At 44.2% G+C, this 18,072-nt stretch overlaps 1 protein-coding gene across 1 annotated transcript; it reads left to right on the top strand.

Annotated features, from left to right (window-relative positions):
* The first annotated feature begins 12,461 nt into the window (after positions 1-12,461).
* On the top strand, positions 12,462-17,364 carry LOC125374132 (axoneme-associated protein mst101(2)-like). Its single transcript, XM_048384927.1, has 3 exons — positions 12,462-12,872; positions 13,436-13,764; positions 14,772-17,364. The coding sequence occupies exons 1-3, from the start codon at positions 12,462-12,464 to the stop codon at positions 17,362-17,364; spliced, it is 3,333 nt and encodes a 1,110-aa protein (XP_048240884.1).
* The last annotated feature ends 708 nt before the right edge of the window (positions 17,365-18,072 follow it).

Raw genomic sequence — 18,072 nt, 5'->3', positions numbered from 1 at the left:
AAATGTCAAATCTTCACAATCCAGGTCCTAAGAAATAATATGATTCCTAGTAGATATTCCAACTATTTATATTCCATACAACGATAACAACCACGACGGTCAATTGAGACCTTCTGACCAGCTGATCCATTTACAGTCTAGACCAGTGTCCATTGAAGGCAATTTTGACCCTTCAAAAATAATTCAGCTTCTAATCTGTAAATCCATTGGCTATATATGTACACAGATATGAATAATATACCCTCGCACCAAACACATCAACGTATTAAGCCGATTATGCAGAGACGGTCGCCCGGTCTAGACGGACGAGGTCGTTACACGAAGACTCAATAAGCCAATGGCAATAGGTCGCTTTGAAGGTGAGGCGTGCAAGAGTTATAGAACACCAACGTTCTTTGAGTAGCTGGAAACTGCCAGGAACCGATGTAGTTCTTTGATGAAGGCTAATATTCCGACATGTTATTATCAGACAACTATTGAAAACCAAAGCCAACGTGATAATAGGTTAGGTGAGGTGAAATGGGGTTTAACGTCGCGTCCAAGATTATTGCACTTATATAGCGACGTGCATGTACATGTGTGTGTTTGTGTGGCTGCTTGTACTAGTCCGGACTGATGCCGATTTATAGTGCTAGCTCACTGAGATACCATGCCGTAGTTTAATATGAATACCCCACTCAGACACAGTATACTGACTCTAGTCCTTGTTTTAGCCCCTTAATGCCAAGCGCCAGACAGGGTAACATCAAGTACCATCTTTTAACGTCTTTTGGTATGACGCGGCCAGGGATCGAACGCCGGACCTTCCGCTCTCCGGGCGGACGCTCTACCACTAGACCACGGAGTCGGTCCGTGATAATAGTTGTACCTATGCTGTGGCATCTCTGTGGCCATGTCGTCTTGCCCGGTCACTTCGTGAAACGTTTGTCAGCTCAATGGGGTCATGGAGAAGGAGAGAGTATTGTTATATGCCGCTTTTAGCAATATTCCAGCAATGACGCGGCGGGCGCCGACATTGGACCTGGTATGGTGAACACATGTTTGGGAATCGAACCCAGGCCTTCGGCGTGACGAGAGAACGCTAACACCAGGAGGTTATCCCGATATATGTCCTGTTAACATTATGTGATATGATTGAAATAAATCCAAAACATTAAAGTCATTGGTGCGAAATAGTTCTTTTCTTGGATTCGGATCCGTTTTGCCGTGTCCAGACTCTTGTTTCAATATTTGGATGGTTGCAGCTGAAATGTATATCTTCAATGAAAAGTTCAAGAAGGTCAAAAGAATTTCCACACTAAACTCACTCATCACACAGTTCTCTATCAAGGAACACTGTCACCTCCCGGTGTTATATGTCACTGTTTTTTGGCTGGGAACAGTATTGTATCATGGATCTTTAATTAGGAACAGTATTATGTCACAATTCTTCAGCTAGAAACAGTATTATATCATATAGGTGAGGTGAGGTGGACTGCCCGGACTGATGCCGATTGATAGTGAGATACCATGGGGCAGTTTAACATGGATACCCCACTCAGACACAGTTAACTGACTCCGAGCCGACCAGTCCTTGTTTTAGCCCCTTAATGCCGAGCGCCAGACAGGGTTACAACAAGTACCATATTTTAACGTCTTTTGGTATGACGCGGCCGGGGCGGACCATCTACCACTAGACCACGGAGGCGGTCTATATCAGTTAGGAAAGCTGTTACAGAAACAGTATTACAGCAAGGCCTGGAGTTAGGGACAGTATTAGCTCGCATTTCTTCACTTAGAAACATTATCATATCGCGGTTCATAAGATGGGCACAGTATTGTACCACAGTTCAGTAGTTAGGAATAGTATTTTATGACGGCTCTCCAGTTGGAAAGAGTATTTTGTCAAGGTAAGAAAGAGTATTATATAAATATTTTGTTGTTAGGAACAGAATTATCTCAAAGTTCTTTGGCTAGCAACAGGATCATATCACGTTTTTTCAGCTAATACATTATTATCTCGCGGTTTATTTTAGCTAAGAACTGTGTCATATCAATGTTCTTCAGTTAGGAACCATCATTCATTTTCGCAGCCATCATCCAACATTACCTACATACAGTTTCGCCCAAAGTCCTAAATAAACCAATATAATTATTATATTTTAGTGATTTCATTTTTGTCACTTAATGAATCTCAACTTTCTAATAGTGAACCTAATAGGTCATTCCAATACTGTTGGTTATTTCCTAAAGTCTAACGAAGTAATTTAAAATACTGATAATATTTAAATTAATGGAGACATTCATCTGTCATTATCTGCATGACGTCATAAACATGACATTAGCATTGGCAATGGGTAGCTTTGAATTAACTTGAGGATATGAGTGAGTGAGTGTGATTTGGTTTTACGCCGCTTTTAGCAATATTCCAGCAATATCACGGCGGTTTGAGGATATGAACTGCACAATCTAGGAACAGCACTGGGGTCGATTATTTACAGACAATCGTCATATATGTTGCTGGGTGCGGCGGTAAAAAAACCAACAAAAAACAAAAAAACAAACCGAGCCCGACAACCCGATCCATTAAGTCATCTCTAACAACCCCAGGTCTCAAGCAACACTCTGGGAGCGCCCTCACTGCAAGTGATGCTCTCCTTTCCCCTACCACCAACCTATGCCAGCAGACTCAACAGGAAACCCACAACAAACATCGTTCTATTTCGATCCTTTCAGGACCTACACTTTAAGAAACACACAGACACTGAGATTTCACAAAGGTCCTGGAAAGGTCACGGATAACGTCGATCGTCTCGAACCTTGATTATGCCAGTCTATTTCTGGACCCATGTTTTTGATAGTGGCCGTGGTATTCCATCACCTGTCGGGAATTGACCCCTTGTCTACATTTACATGGATATTGGAATTGTCCCTCCTGACAATTGCACAACGTCGGCCGCCCATACAGCTCCAATTGTAGAGCAGATTGTTAGAACAACAGATACACATGCCGTAATTGGGAGATTGGCTGCGTGCGCTCCACGGCCAGACAGATGTAAATGTTGCGTGTGACAGTAAACCCTGTGATACCAGTGCAGCCTGGCAGGGTTGACACTGATTGCACAACGATCGAGTTCCTTGCGAGAGGAAATCTCTTTACAAAGCCACAGCCGCTTGTTTGACGAACCAGAATATTACACCTCACATTATCCAACCTGTCTGGCCCCATCTGTGTCTTTCAATTCTTTGAAACAAATGGTAAAGGTGTCATTCTATGATTATGGCATTTACATGTGTAAAAAACGCTTGGAATAATGGAAGGTTGGTAATGATGATTCCCTTAAGTATTGACATTATTTTTCATGGATTATGACGAGGTTCAAGGTTACTGGATCTATTGGTACTCCGAAACAGATTTCATCATATTGTCACATACCTATATACCCTGTTATATATATACCACCGAAAGCATGAACCAACATAAATGACTTATCTGCTTTACTAAGCTAAACTAGTCGCGCCGAAGACTAGTCAAGAAGGGGTGGTCGGGTAGCCTAGTGGTTGAAGCGTTCGCTCGTCAAGCCGAAGACCCGGGTTCGATTCCCCACATGGGTACAATGTGTGAAGCCCATTTCTGGTGTCCCACGCCGTGATATTGCTGGAATATTGCTAAAAGCGTCCTACAACTATACTCACTCACTACTAATTTATAAACCAAATTTGCAGTTTTCAGCAACTAAATTCACCAGGTGCATTGAACAAATTTGTTTGTGGCTTTCGTTTATCGCTGGTTTTTAAAATCGTTCAGTTATATCACGACCTGGTAGTTTAAAGTGGGAGGAAAGCCCGGAGTGATGCAGATTTTAGACGTTTTGGAGAAACACATGAACAGGGGAATGGTGCTGACCAACCTAGAAACATAACCAGAACCATCTGGAATTCGCAACAAAGATCATAGGTTTCTGGAACGCATAAGGGACGCAACTCTGCACGGTGAATTGGACATCTTAGATGACTAGACCATCTGTCCCCGGAAATATTTAATACTGGTAAGTACCTCATGACAGTAGTGCTAAAGGCTGGTTCCGTAGAAGGTAACCGTAAGTTGTTAACAGAAGATAAGGCTTTTAATGCCGGTTGTAATCTTTTTCTACTCTAATATCCTTATATAAGGTCTAATCTTCTATGGCTGTCCTCAAAGGCGGTACGGTAAAAATTCATTTTTCACTTCATTTTATCACTTTCATATGTGTCAATCCACTGACTGTAAATGAATATTTATATTTACATACATAAGCTTAATTATTTCAGTTGGCCATCTTCTGAAACAGCTGCCAAGAAAAATCTGCATAAGGGAAAATGCAGTAAAAGAAAATGTTTACCATATAAAAAAACTTCATGACCGTAGTCACAAGGTATGCTGGGAAAATTAGAGTTATTTTCATAATAAAAATCTATCTTTTCAACAGATTTCTTTCACGACACCATCAGAGCTGAGACCTTGACTTTTGATTAAGACGCCCTAAGGCATTCTGGAATCTTCGTGGTAACATTTCTTCAACTCGATGGAGAACAGATTCTAAAGGTTACCTTTAATTAAACTATACGGACAGGCACAAAACCGCTTGCTGACAATATCCCTTCAAAGACGGAGACATCGAGTGCTGAATATAATCACTCAACACTGCCGGGGCGTTTTACAATCTGAGCCAGCGCTGACCATCTTATCTTGGTGTGTGTTCTTAGCTGATACCTTATTACCCAGTCAGCAATTCCACTGGAACTGGTAATGCCATCACAAGTAAAGGGGTGACGGCGAGTGTCTCAAACGTTTGGTTTGATTCAAAGATGTGGGTAATGGGAGAGAAAAGTAAATGTTCTGGACTTCAGTCACAAATTGTACCCATTTGAGGAATCAAACCTTGGCCATGTTGAGTCTTAAACCCACCGACAATGGTAAATTCGAGTTATGTTCTATATCCCCAGAGGGAAAGAGGGCGGCCTAGCTGTTTTCTGTCTGCAAACCTCCAAGATCAAAGTGTACTAGAGATTTGAAAACAGGCTAGAGGCTATTGGCAATCTGGCTGTCTGTCAAGAAAACCCCGATGTTATTGCAGTGTAGCAGGTGATAAATGCTATATCCTATGGCAAAACAAGGTCATATATGTAATGGACGACAACGCTCGTCCACAACGAATGCAAACTTAACACTCGCTTAGAACAATTTTTAAGTTGTCTCATGGTGTGCCAGCTTAATATGAGAGAAAGCCATAGACATTTTCCACTTTGCTGACTGGTGCCGAATTATAGTGCAAACCCACTGAGATACCATGCCGCAAAACCCACTCAGACACAGTATACTGACTCCGAGCCGACCAGTCCTTGTTTTAGCCCTTTAATGCCGAGTGCCAGACAGGGTAACAACAAGTGCCATCATATAACGTCTTTTGGTATGGTGTGACGCGACTGGGGATCAAAACCCGGACCTTCCGCTCTCCAGGTGGACGCTCTACCACTAGACCACGAATATGCGAATGTGGTGAGCGGATCCCAGCACGGGTTAGGGACATAAAATCGATACCCGCAATCATCACTGGCACCATTCGTCGAACAAGTGTTTGTCTGCCACTTACATTATCTAGAAACCACGACTTTAAAATTGTAAAACCCATTTAATATACGAGGTGTGAATAATGACAATATTTTGCCTTTGACAGATTTTTAAAAACTAAAGCATTCCTTTGATATCATACAGGTACATTAAGTGTGTTCGCCCCAACTTCACATCAGCACACTAAGTTATTGTCTGATAAATTGAAAAACGATGCTAACCACCCATGGGTCATTATAGGAACTGTGTATTTATTATGAAAAAGAACAAATCTTCGCCTGATGTTAATATATCCCTGTTTGACATGAACTTGTAGCAAATTTTCAAATGGTTACAGAAGTTCCAGTTCCAGTTCCAGATCTCTAAGAGACCACGTCTATATCGTTTGTTTTGATATATTTCTGAGCTAATGAGAAATACGCTTTTAATGCGAAATCATTCAAAATCAATTCAAAAATGATTTACTGATGACAAGCAATACTTCATATCGTAAATGGTATTTAACGAGCCCGACCGTTATTCAAATCAATACCATTTGGATCGGTTACTCATCAACAAGGCACCGTCCCAGTCTCAGGCATTCCGTCATGCGGCACTAATATATACAGACAGAGTGAGTCACCTTGACGAACACCAAGTGCTGGGAGTAATGCCCCCAAACACCTGCCGCAGCTGACTTATCCTGGGCTTCGGTACAGCTGATTTATTTAGGTTTTAATTCCTCTGTAATTGTGTGTCGTAGTCCGCTTGTTCAGCAAGATAACACACGACCAATAACTCGAGAAAAAACTAACGAGAAATGTCGGATTGGGTGTTAAGTCTGATGGTGATTTTATCAGTTGATAGAATCGATGAAACCCCACGAGGAAAGAATATCGAACTGTCTCAGACACAGGAACCAGGTTCAAAGTATGGAATTCCACTTCGGGATTCCAAGTTACTGCCAAGCAAGGACAGAAAAATCGAGAAATTCGCGAGAAGATCAGATGACGAGTCGTCGAAATTTTATTTAAATCAGTTAAGCTGGGCCTAAGCTTACTGAAGTTACAACAGTATTAAATGTGGAAATCAAGTTCAAAGTACAGAATTCCAAGTGTTGATCTCACGTGACTCAGCTCGAGCTGGTTTAATCCATCTGTCAATCAGGTCCTCCTGGTCGATTACAAAATTAGGACTGCATAAAGAACAGGAAATTGTTTAAGTCAACTTTTGTAGTCGAATTCGTGTCGTGTCACAGATGTCGATCATTCTGGCATATGTTTCTCAGTAGTCCAGGGGCCACTTGCACAAAGCGATCTTAGCGCTAAGACTGTCGTAAGCCTTGGTTAAAGTATGGGAGTTACGATCATCTCAGCGCTAAGATCACTTTGTGCATGTGGGCACAGCAGAAATTGCAAACATGAACGCTTTAACCCCTCCCGCAAACATGTTTAGATATTTCATCATGTGAAGTTCAGCGTACTTAGTCTTCGTCTAAGTCTTTGTCTTAGAGATGATAAAGTCGGAATTGTACAATCGACTCTGCTTTATGCAGGGATTTCTATTGGATATTGAGGGGCGGTCGGGTAGCCTAGTGGTTAAACCGTTCGCTCGTCACGCCGAAGACCCGGGTTCGATTCCCGACGTGGGTAGAATGTGTGAAGCCCATTTCTGGTGTCCCCCGCCGTGATATTGCTGGAATATTGCTAAAAGCGGCGTAAAAAACATACTCACTCACTCACTCACTAGTGGATATGAAAAAAGGTTTTGTCGCTTTATTTACAGTTGATTGCGAGTGAAGTGTAGGAATGTTTCGTGAAGTTAAAATAAAGAATAAAACACCGTGTGCCATGACATGAAATTGAGCTGAGGTGGATGACGTACTTCTATCCATCCTCTATTATCCGGGGTATTATATTGCCATTCTATAAATACCATGGACCAGTTCGTTGCTGTTACTTTGTTTGGCAACGAACCACCATCTCAATCTCTGAACCTGAAACAGAATTTCTCACGAACGTAATTTTGCAATGAATGGACAGTTATTTTTAACACCCTGGCATATGGATTGCAATTTATACGCAGCCATGGTTGCGAGAATTGTGGGGTCTTTATCATGATAGAATGGCGATATAATACACTGAATTATCGAGGTGGTCCAAGAGTGCTGTTTGAAGTGGCATTCTTCAGGCAATGGCGAGGGTTTAATTAACTCCGACGTGAACTTATACGTCCAATTTGACCACTCCAGTAAAACTGAGCAAGACGAATGACTTTGTACTTAGATCTATGTCGATTAGTTTCTAATGGACTCGAAGCGATCTGTGTAAAGATTGATATTGCTTTTATTGCCCATATGTGACATCGACAAATAGCGTCTCTGACAAATGTGGAAACAACGTGAAAAAATAGGGTCAATAGCTTCTTCTGACAAACACTCCCAGAACACTGGGAGCAGCCCGGAAATAGCGTCGAGTCCGCAAAGACATTTAAGTAACAGCAAACTGCGAATTAAGCTCAAATGATATGATATGGTTCATTTTATTAATTAACTTTTGTTATGGAGTGTGAACAAGTAAATGAGATGTTTGCAATGTGAAGATTGTATTCATCTTTCTGACCAAAGATTATTTGATAACCTTCAACAATCATGGCATAATTCAGAAGTATATAAGTTACCTTTTATTATAAGCATTTTAAATCCCTATAGAAACATATCTTACATTCCCCATTCCAGTACATCTGAGAATATGTAAGACTTGTTTCAGATGCACGAGGTTTAAACTTGCAGTTGATTTGGGGAGAAACACAACTGTCCCAAACACTGAACGATCAATGGTAGACCTTCCATTGAAAATGAATTACATGTATTGCTTTTATGGGAACGTTATTCAGCTCTAAGAAGTATATATATTAAAAAGCATATCAAGTCTCAATTGTAAGATCTTTTAATGACATTATTTCATCTGAAAACGTTTATGATGTTTTTAACGTTTATATTTATGTAACGTCAAACGGCTAAGAGAAACTTACTCGATAACGCAGTGGCATGCGTAGTTCATACAACCAAACATTAAGTGTTACAGGCCAATGGCCTTTTAACTGAATAAACTGTCTGTCTAAGAATTACAATATAGCTTAAGCTATTATACAGTAAATGTTGGATTGACAAGGAAGCACATCCATTGAAACTTGACGCGAACCTTAATGACAGCATCAAACACGGAGAATATTTTCAGATTCAGATTCTGATTCAGTGGGTGAGTGAGTGAGTTGGGTTTAACGCCGCTTTTAACATTATTCCAGTTGTATCACGGCGTGTCAGCTTAATGTGGGAGGAAGTGATGCAGGTCTCAGACGTTTACCACTTCGGTGAAACCCTCGAGCACGGGTATGGTGTTGACAAGCCTAGAAACATAATCGAGGCGACCCGGGATTCGAACCCTTAATTATAGGTTTCTGGCGTGACATAGACGACTGGACTACCCTTGCCCCCGATTCTTAATCAGTCTCAGGATCCTTATTACAGTATGAGGCGCTATATGCATATGCTATGCTATATAATGATAATGTTGATCACGATGGACTTAACTGACTTGCCAAACGTATCTAGATGGTGCTTAATGAAAGAAACTTTATCTGTGGAATACAAACAAGCCTACATCTTCATGTCGATAGGCCGCCTCCGTGGTCTAGTGGCACAGCGTCTGCCCGGAGAGCGGAAGGTCCGGGTTCGATCCCCAAAAGACATTGAAAGATGGTTATTGTTATTACCCTGCCTGGCACTAGGCATTAAGGGGCTAAAACGAGTGGTCGCCTCGGTGTCAGTATACAGTGTCTGAGTGGCACACACACACACACACACACACACACACACACACACACACACACACACACACACACACACACACACACACACACACACACACACACACACACACACACACACACACACACACACACAGTACAGTGTCCCAATCCTACGACATAAGTGTCCCTGTCACACATTCAGAGTAAATCCTGGACAAGAGAATGATCATAACGATCAGCTTGACACATTTATATAACCTTTGACTACAGGTTCATCCAAGCAGACAAGGCCGAGAATGTCCGCATCTTTACACCTGGTCAGTTCTGGCCTCAGCCTCAGCCTCCTCTGTTCTGCAGCCGTAGCAAATGTTGTATTTTTAACAGCCACAAAATGATTAGATTTAGAAAGGCCCGGGAGATGATTAAGCGTGCCGTAATAAAAAAAAATGGGGGCACGGGTGGCCCAGTCGTCTAAGGCGCCGTGATTCGCTGTGCAGAGTTGCGTCCCTTGGGCACGGCAGAAACCTATGATTGTGGGTTCGAATCCCGGTTCGGTCCGATTATGTTTCTAGGTTTGTCAACACCATACCCGTGCTCGTGGGTTTCACCGAAGTGGTAAACGTCTGAGACCTGCATCACTTCGGGCTTTCCTCCCACATTAGCGGCTTCATTATGCGAGTCTTTCCGGATCCTGTTAGTCATTGTGCAATATGTGTGGTGTCGTGACCTCGTGTCTGTTAGAATTATGATGCATGTCAATTTTGGAGCCTTTGATCATCATCCATCTGTCGACAAAAGACACCTATTTCCTCGCGCTGAAATATGGTTGTGCAAAGCCTCCGGCAGTCATTAGCATATACTTTGTGGCAATCCCGCCCGACTCGATCTGAATCCAGCATGTGACACTGATTGCGTGGCGCCCTCTGGTGGCGCTGAGTAATGCTAATATCTCTGTACTTAACATCGGACATGCCTCTGACAGCAGTTGGGCCGGGTTTATGCCTTCTTCAGAGCGGAGGGATACATACAAGCCAACGTCAACGTCTGCCGGCCTTAAGCCGTAATTCCATTTCTGGGCTGTGATGAGTTGATGCACGTTGCAGATTCTCACGCCCACGAGGGGGCAAGAAACCTATGATTGTGGGTTCGAATCCCGGTTCGCCCCGATTATGTTTCTAGGTTTGTCAGCACCATACCCGTGCTCGTGGGTTTCACCGAAGTTGTTAACGTCTGAAACCTGCATCACTTCGGGCTTTCCTCCCACATTAAGCTGACACGCCGTGATATAACTGGAATATTGTTAAAAGCGGCGTTAAACCCAACTCACTCATTCACTCACTCACGCCAACGATTAGCGCTCTAGAGTAGGCCCACTATCAGCCATCATTGTCTGCAGACAGACGAGTGTGTTATGGTTGCTGTCCCCGACTCTACTGGGCATGCCCCTAGGTTGCGCTACACTAGTTGAAGATGCACAAGTAGTATGTGTCCCAAGGGTGCAGTGCTCGCCCGATGTGCGGAACACGTGTCTTGAGGCTAGTACCACCCCCCTCTTCAAGAACAGCACACTCTTCAAGTGTCCACGTGTCTAGAGTCTATTACACGTGTGCGCTTCTTCAAGTATAACACCAGCTTCAAGTGTCCACGGCAAGTACAACACAAGCTTCAAGTGTCCACGGCAAGTACAACACAAGCTTCAAGTGTCCACGGCTAGTACAACACAAGCTTCAAGTGTCCACGACAAGTACAACGCAAGCTTCAAGTGTCCACGGCAAGTACTTGAACAACACAAGTTTCAAGTGTCCACGGCAAATACAACACAAGCTTCAAGTGTCCACGGCAAGTACTTGAACAACACAAGCTTCAAGTGTCAACGGCATGTACAACACAAGCTTCAAGTGTCGACGGCAAGTACAGCACAAGCTTCGAGTGTCAAAGGCAAGTACTACACAAACTTTGAGTGTCCACGGCAAGTACAACACAAGCTTCGAGTGTCAAAGGCAAGTACTACACAAACTTTGAGTGTCCACGGCAAGTACAGCACAAGCTTCAAGTGTCATCGACAAGTACAACACAAGCTTCAAGTGTCCACGGCTAGTACAGCACAAGCTTCAAGTGTCATCGACAAGTACAACACAAGCTTCGAGTGTCCACGGCTAGTACAACACAAGCTTCAAGTGTCCACGGCTAGTACAACACAAGCTTCGAATGTCCACGGCAAGTACAGCACAAGCTTCAAGTGTCAAAGGCAAGTACAGCACAAGCTTCAAGTGTCAAAGGCAAGTACAGCACAAGCTTCAAGTGTCCACGGCAAGTACTTGAACAACACAAGTTTCAAGTGTCCACGGCAAGTACAACACAAGCTTCGAGTGTCAAAGGCAAGTACTACACAAACTTTGAGTGTCCACGGCAAGTACAACACAAGCTTCAAGTGTCCACGGCAGGAACAACACAAGCTTCAAGTGTCCACGGCAAGTACAGCACAAGCTTTGAGTGTTTACGGCAAGTACAGCACAAGCTTCAAGTGTCATCGACAAGTACAACACAAGCTTCAAGTGTCCACGGCAAGTACAGCACAAGCTTCAAGTGTCATCGACAAGTACAACACAAGCTTCAAGTGTCCGCGGCTAGTACAGCACAAGCTTCAAGTGTCCACGGCAAGTACAACACAAGCTTAAAGTGTCCACGGCAAGTACAGCACAAGCTTCAAGTGTCCACGGCAAGTACAACACAAGCTTAAAGTGTCCACGGCAGGAACAACACAAGCTTCAAGTGTCCACGGCTAGTACAGCACAAGCTTCAAGTGTCATCGACAAGTACAACACAAGCTTCAAGTGTCTACGGCTAGTACAGCACAAGCTTCAAGTGTCATCGACAAGTACAACACAAGCTTCAAGTGTCCGCGGCTAGTACAGCACAAGCTTCAAGTGTCATCGACAAGTACAACACAAGCTTCAAGTGTCCACGGCTAGTACAGCACAAGCTTCAAGTGTCATCGACAAGTACAACACAAGCTTCAAGTGTCCGCGGCTAGTACAGCACAAGCTTCGAGTGTCCACGGCAAGTACAACACAAGCTTCGAATGTCCACGGCAAGTACAGCACAACCTTCAAGTGTCATCGACAAGTACAACACAAGCTTCAAGCGCCGCGGCTTGTACAGCACAAGCTTCGAGTATCCACGGCAAGTACAACACAAGCTTCGAATGTCCACGGCAAGTACAGCACAAGCTTCAAGTGTCATCGACAAGTACAACACAAGCTTCAAGTGTCCGCGGCTAGTACAGCACAAGCTTCGAGTGGCCAAGGCAAGTACAACACACGCTTCGAATGTCCACGGCAAGTACAGCACAACTTTCAAGTGTCATCGACAAGTACAACACAAGCTTCAAGTGTCCGCGGCTAGTACAGCACAAGCTTCGAGTGTCCACGGCAAGTACAACACAAGCTTCGAATGTCCACGGCAAGTACAGCACAAGCTTCAAGTGTCCACGGCAAGTACAACACAAGCTTAAAGTGTCCACGGCAAGTACAACACAAGCTTTAAGTGTCCACGGCAAGTACAACACAAGCTTAAAGTGTCCACGGCAAGTACAGCACAAGCTTCAAGTGTCCACGGCAAGTACAACACAAGCTTCGAGTGTCCACGGCAAGTACAACACAAGCTTCAAGTGTCCGCGGCTAGTACAGCACAAGCTTCGAGTGTCCACGGCAAGTACAACACAAGCTTCGAATGTCCACGGCAAGTACAGCACAAGCTTCAAGTGTCCACGGCAAGTACAACACAAGCTTAAAGTGTCCACGGCAAGTACAACACAAGCTTCAAGTGTCCACGGCAAGTACAACACAAGCTTAAAGTGTCCACGGCAAGTACAGCACAAGCTTCAAGTGTCCACGGCAAGTACAACACAAGCTTCGAGTGTCCACGGCAAGTACAACACAAGCTTCAAGTGTCCACGACAAGTACAACACAAGCTTCGAATGTCCACGGCAAGTACAACACAAGTTTCAAGTGTCCACGTATCTGAAGTCTATTACACTTGTGCGCTTCTTCAAGTACAACACAAGCTTCAACGGCAAGAACAACACAAGCTTCAAGTGTCCACGGCAAGTACAACACAACCTTCAAGTGTCCTCGTATCTGAAGTATATTACACTTGTGCGCTTCTTCAAGTACAACACAAGCTTCAAGTGTCCACGGCAAGTACAACACAAGCTTCAAGTGTCCACGGCAAGTACAACACAAGCTTCAAGTGTCCACGGCAAGTACAGCACAAGCTTCAAGTGTCCACGGCAAGTACAACACAAGCTTCAAGTGTCCACGGCAAGTACAACACAAGCTTCAAGTGTCCACGGCAAGTACAACACAAGCTTCAAGTGTCCACGGCAAGTATATTGGGCAGGGAGTAGGGTGAGTGTTGCTCATGCTTTATACCGGTTGTTAGCCAGGCCCGAGTATTTACTGGCTACCTTGATATAGTTGCAACATTGCTGACAACATTGACCCATTGACGTCTAGTACCGAGTTGGCCTCGAGTTAAATGTTTTAACACTCGCTGGAACACTGTCATTGCATCGTACACGTCAATCGTAGGAATACAACGTTGCCGATATTCAAGAAGATGCATATTGAGGGACAGAAGATGATCTGGGAATAGATTGTATATGATGTTAGCAGATGCGAAAGCACTTTAATATCCATGTTTACATCAGTACTCATGATGTGTTAACACGTCGTTAACACGAAGTTAGTGTTATGAGGATGCATAAAGATGAAAAGGATTTAAAAAACAATGATATTATAGTGTAAGTTCAAATAGTACTGATGACTTTTTAACACGTCTTTAACACGAAGTTAGTGTTGTTCGGATGCATAAAGATGAAAAGGATTTCAAAACCGATGTTTTTTTAGTGTAAGTACAAACGTGTTTACCATACGTTTTATGCCCATCTGTATAAACACGTTTTATGCCTAAGTAACACGTAACACCTCTCAACTCTGTGAGTACGTGGAGCTTTGCTTTGGCTTCTAGCAATATTTCAGGAACATCACGGCCGGGAGTACTCAGGAAAGTTTCACACTGTAGACGAAATGGCCACAATTCTTCCCCACCACCGCGACCACCTGTGAGTGAGTGAGTGAGTGAGTGAGTGATTGAGAAAACCTAAAGACAAAGGATCCATGAAACCCATAAGGACTTCAGGTATGGTGCTGACAAACCAACACTCATAACCTGTTCTTAACAATATGAAGGTATACGTCCATGACAACAGGAAGGAAACCGTCCATAACAGCAGACGCAATATGTCCATGACTACAAGAAGGAAAATGTCCAAAGCAACAGGAAGGAATGTGCTCAATGCAACAGGAGGAAATGTGTCTAAGGCAACAGGAAGGAATGTGTCCAAGGCAACAGGAAGAAATGTGTCCAAGGCAACAGGAAGGAATGTGTCCAAGGCAGCAGGAAGGACTATGTCCACAACAACAGGAAAGAATGTGTCCAAGGCAACAGAAAGGAATGTGTCCACAACAACAGGAAGGAATGTGTCCAAGGCAACAGAAAGGAATGTGTCCAAGGCAACAGGAAGGACTATGTCCACAACAACAGGAAGGAATGTGTCCAGGGCAGCAGGAAGGACTATGTCCACAACAACAGGAAAGAATGTGTCCAAGGCAACAGAAAGGAATGTGTCCAAGGCAACAGGAAGGACTATGTCCACAACAACAGGAAAGAATGTGTCCAATGCAGCAGGAAGGAATGTGTCCACAACAACAGGAAGGAATGTGTCCAAGGCAACAGAAAGGACTATGTCCACAACAACAGGAAAGAATGTGTCCAAGGCAACAGAAAGGAATGTGTCCACAACAACAGGAAGGAATGTGTCCAAGGCAACAGGAAGGACTATGTCCACAACAACAGGAAAGAATGTGTCCAAGGCAGCAGGAAGGACTATGTCCACAACAACAGGAAAGAATGTGTCCAAGGCAACAGAAAGGAATGTGTCCAAGGCAACAGGAAGGACTATGTCCACAACAACAGGAAGGAATGTGTCCAAGGCAGCAGGAAGGAATGTGTCCACAACAACAGGAAGGAATGTGTCCAAGGCAACAGGAAGGAATGTGTCCACAACAACAGAAAGGAATGTGTCCAAGGCAACAGAAAGGAATGTGTCCACAACAACAGGAAAGAATGTGTCCAAGGCAACAGAAAGGAATGTGTCCAAGGCAACAGGAAGGACTATGTCCACAACAACAGGAAGGAATGTGTCCAAGGCAGCAGGAAGGAATGTGTCCACAACAACAGGAAAGAATGTGTCCAAGGCAACAGAAAGGAATGTGTCCACAACAACAGGAAGGAATGTGTCCAAGGCAACAGAAAGGAATGTGTCCAAGGCAACAGGAAGGACTATGTCCACAACAACAGGAAGGAATGTGTCCAAGGCAACAGAAAGGAATGTGTCCACAACAACAGGAAGGAATGTGTCCAAGGCAACAGGAAGGAATGTGTCCAGGGCAGCAGGAAGGACTATGTCCACAACAACAGGAAAGAATGTGTCCAAGGCAACAGGAAGGAATGTGTCCACAACAACAGGAAGGAATGTGTCCAAGGCAGCAGGAAGGACTATGTCCACAACAACAGGAAGGAATGTGTCCAAGGCAACAGAAAGGAATGTGTCCACAACAACAGGAAGGAATGTGTCCAAGGCAACAGAAAGGAATGTGTCCAAGGCAACAGGAAGGACTATGTCCACAACAACAGGAAGGAATGTGTCCAAGGCAACAGAAAGGAATGTGTCCAAGGCAACAGGAAGGACTATGTCCACAACAACAGGAAGGAATGTGTCCAAGGCAACAGAAAGGAATGTGTCCACAACAACAGGAAGGAATGTGTCCAAGGCAACAGGAAGGAATGTGTCCAGGGCAGCAGGAAGGACTATGTCCACAACAACAGGAAAGAATGTGTCCAAGGCAACAGGAAGGAATGTGTCCACAACAACAGGAAGGAATGTGTCCAAGGCAGCAGGAAGGACTATGTCCACAACAACAGGAAGGAATGTGTCCAAGGCAACAGAAAGGAATGTGTCCACAACAACAGGAAGGAATGTGTCCAAGGCAACAGAAAGGAATGTGTCCAAGGCAACAGGAAGGACTATGTCCACAACAACAGGAAGGAATGTGTCCAAGGCAACAGGAAGGAATGTGTCCAAGGCAACAGAAAGGAATTTGTCCACAACAACAGGAAGGAATGTGTCCAAGGCAACAGAAAGGAATGTGTCCAAGGCAACAGGAAGGACTATGTCCACAACAACAGGAAGGAATGTGTCCAAGGCAACAGGAAGGAATGTGTCCAAGGCAACGGGAAGAAATGTGTCCAAGGCAACAGGAAGGAATGTGTCCACAACAACAGGAAGGAATGTGTCCAAGGCAACAGGAAGGAATGTGTCCACAACAACAGGAAGGAATGTGTCCAAGGCAACAGAAAGGAATGTGTCCACAACAACAGGAAGGAATGTGTCCAAGGCAACAGAAAGGAATGTGTCCAAGGCAACAGGAAGGACTATGTCCACAACAACAGGAAGGAATGTGTCCAAGGCAACAGGAAGGAATGTGTCCAAGGCAACGGGAAGAAATGTGTCCAAGGCAACAGGAAGGAATGTGTCCACAACAACAGGAAGGAATGTGTCCAAGGCAACAGGAAGGAATGTGTCCACAACAACAGGAAGGAATGTGTCCAAGGCAACAGAAAGGAATGTGTCCACAACAACAGGAAGGAATGTGTCCAAGGCAACAGAAAGGAATGTGTCCAAGGCAACAGGAAGGACTATGTCCACAACAACAGGAAGGAATGTGTCCAAGGCAACAGGAAGGAATGTGTCCAAGGCAACGGGAAGAAATGTGTCCAGGGCAACAAGAAGGAATGTGTCCCAGGCAACAAGAAGGAACGTGTCCAAGGCAACAAGAAGGAATGTGTCCCAGGCAACTAGAAGGACTATGTCCACAACATCAGGAAGGAATGTGTCCACAACAACGGGAAGGAATGTGTCCGATGCAACAAGAAGGAATGTGTCCAAGGCAACATGGAGGAATATGTCAGTGACAACAGGAAAGGAAGTATCCAGGGCAACAGGAAGGAATGTGTCCGATGCAACAAGAAGGAATGTGTCCAAGGCAACATGGAGGAATATGTCAGTGACAACAGGAAAGGAAGTATCCAGGGCAACAGGAAGGAATGTGTCCAAGGCAACAAGAAGGAATGTGTCCAAGGCAACAGGAAGGAATGTGTCCAAGGCAACAGGAAGGAATGTGTCCGATGCAACAAGAAGGAATGTGTCCAAGGCAACATGGAGGAATATGTCAGTGACAACAGGAAAGGAAGTATCCAGGGCAACAGGAAGGAATGTGTCCAAGGCAACAGGAAGGAATGTGTCCAAGGCAACAAAAAGGAATGTGTCCCAGGCAACAAGAAGGAATGTGTCCAAGGCAACAAGAAGGAATGTGTCCCAGGCAACTAGAAGGACTATGTCCACAACAACAAGAAGGAATGTGTCGAAGGTAACAGTAAGGAATGTTTCCAAGGCAACCAGAAGGAATGTGTCCAAGGCATCAGGAAGGAATGTGTCCGATGCAACAAGAAGGAATGTGTCCAAGGCAACATGGAGGAATATGTCAGTGACAACAGGAAAGGAAGTATC

This window comes from Haliotis rufescens, unplaced genomic scaffold, assembly GCF_023055435.1.
Source record: "Haliotis rufescens isolate VD_foot unplaced genomic scaffold, xgHalRufe1.0.p SCAF_52, whole genome shotgun sequence".
NCBI classification, from domain to species: Eukaryota; Metazoa; Mollusca; class Gastropoda; order Lepetellida; family Haliotidae; genus Haliotis; species Haliotis rufescens.
Note: the sequence above shows the minus strand (reverse complement) of the source record. Positions and strands in the feature narration are given on the sequence as shown.